We start from the raw sequence: 1,053 nt of genomic DNA on the forward strand, positions 1-1,053 counted from the left end.
ATGTGGCTCTTGGAGAAAGCCGGCTACCGGCTGGGGCCCCCAGAGTCCAGGCCCCGATGGGCGCCGTCCAGCCTGCTCCCTAAGCGCCGAGCCCAGGGCCCGCCCGCGCGCGCCTGCCCCAACGTCCTCACTCCCGATCGCATCCCGCAGTTCTGCATCCCGCCTCGGCTCCCGGACGTCGGGGGCGCCGAGCCCCCTGCCGGGCGCAGCCTCCCCGCGGCCTGTGCGCTGCCGCACCTGGCAGGCCGCGAAGGCTGGGCCTTCCTGCCCGAGAGCCCGCACACGCGCCGGCGCGAGTCCCTGTTCCACCCGCCGCCGCCCCCGCCCCCCGCCCCCGCCCCTGCCCGGGGGCTTTCCCCAGCTCACGCCCGGCTGCACGTGTCCGCCCCGGACCTGCGCCTCTGCCGGGCCGCCGACAGCGACACGGCCTCGTCGCCCGAGTCGTCGCCCTTCGGCTCGCCGCGGCCTGGCCCCGGCCGGCCCCGGCCACACTCGCTGTCCCCCGAGGAGGCGAGCTCGGCCGACACCAGCCCGCACGCGCCGCGCCGCGCGGGGCCGCCCGGGCCGCCGCTCTTCCACCTGGACTTCCTGTGTTGCCAGCTGCGGCCGACCAAGGAGAGCGTGCTGCGCCTCGCGCCCCGCGGCGGCCAGCTGCGGCTCTCCGCCGACTACCAGGCCGGGCCCAGGCGGCTGCGCCTGCGCCTCGTGAGCGCCGAGGGCCTGCCGCGGTCGCCCGCTGGCCCCGGGAGCGGCGGCGGCGGCTGCTGCGTGGTGCTGAGGCTGCGGCCGCGCGTCCGGCCACGGGGCCAACGGAGCCGCGTGGTCAAATGCAGCGCCAATCCCATCTTCAACGAGGACTTCTTCTTCGACGGGCTGGGCCCGCCAGACCTGGCCGCCCGCAGTCTGAGGGCCAAGGTGCTGGACAGGGGCGCAGGCTTCCGCAGAGACGTGCTGCTGGGGGAGTGTGAGATGCCCCTCATTGACCTGCTGCCCCCCTTGGGTGGGGGGCTAGGTCCAGGGACCTCCCTGGCGCCTGCCCATCTCAGCCTATAG

General features: G+C 76.4%; 1 protein-coding gene across 1 annotated transcript; it reads left to right on the forward strand.

Moving 5' to 3' along the window:
• On the forward strand, positions 1–1,053 carry C2CD4D (C2 calcium dependent domain containing 4D). The gene has a single exon (XM_028088220.1). The coding sequence runs from the start codon at positions 1–3 to the stop codon at positions 1,051–1,053; it is 1,053 nt and encodes a 350-aa protein (XP_027944021.1).

This window comes from Eumetopias jubatus, unplaced genomic scaffold (assembly GCF_037043125.1).
Source record: "Eumetopias jubatus isolate StellerSeaLion01/CBP00866 unplaced genomic scaffold, mEumJub1_p1.0 scaffold_4, whole genome shotgun sequence".
Taxonomy (NCBI): Eukaryota; Metazoa; Chordata; class Mammalia; order Carnivora; family Otariidae; genus Eumetopias; species Eumetopias jubatus.